This window comes from Penaeus monodon, chromosome 25 (genome assembly GCF_015228065.2).
Source record: "Penaeus monodon isolate SGIC_2016 chromosome 25, NSTDA_Pmon_1, whole genome shotgun sequence".
In the NCBI taxonomy this organism is placed as follows: domain Eukaryota; kingdom Metazoa; phylum Arthropoda; class Malacostraca; order Decapoda; family Penaeidae; genus Penaeus; species Penaeus monodon.
In genome coordinates, this window is record NC_051410.1 from 19,193,858 (window position 1) to 19,194,135 (window position 278).

At 40.6% G+C, this 278-nt stretch overlaps 1 protein-coding gene across 1 annotated transcript in view; it reads right to left on the bottom strand.

The window, feature by feature from the left end:
- LOC119589104 overlaps positions 1-278 on the bottom strand; it is a 16,188-nt gene that overhangs the window by 6,951 nt on the left and 8,959 nt on the right. Inside the window, exon 6 of the mRNA XM_037937680.1 lies at positions 222-275. Coding sequence (XP_037793608.1) covers positions 222-275 — 54 coding nt within the window. The remainder of the gene's footprint in view (positions 1-221; positions 276-278) is intronic.

A 278-nucleotide genomic window follows, 5' to 3' on the forward strand; every position in this document is an offset into this window, starting at 1 on the left:
AATAAAGAGACAGGGGGGAGGGGTAGAAAGAGAGAGAAAGAGTTAATAGATAATATTGTCTCATTCTTAAACATATTTATAAGAACACCCAAGCATATTGACACGCAGCCACAAGCATACATATTTATTACGATTTGCATCTATACCGCATATCACATAAGCAAGGAAACTTACCAGACATCAATACGTTGCAAAGAGTTGCCTAATTTGACGCAACTTACCTGCACATCATTCCAGTGAAAGCCAAGCCACCCGCGTTTTCGAAAGCCTGTCGCCTG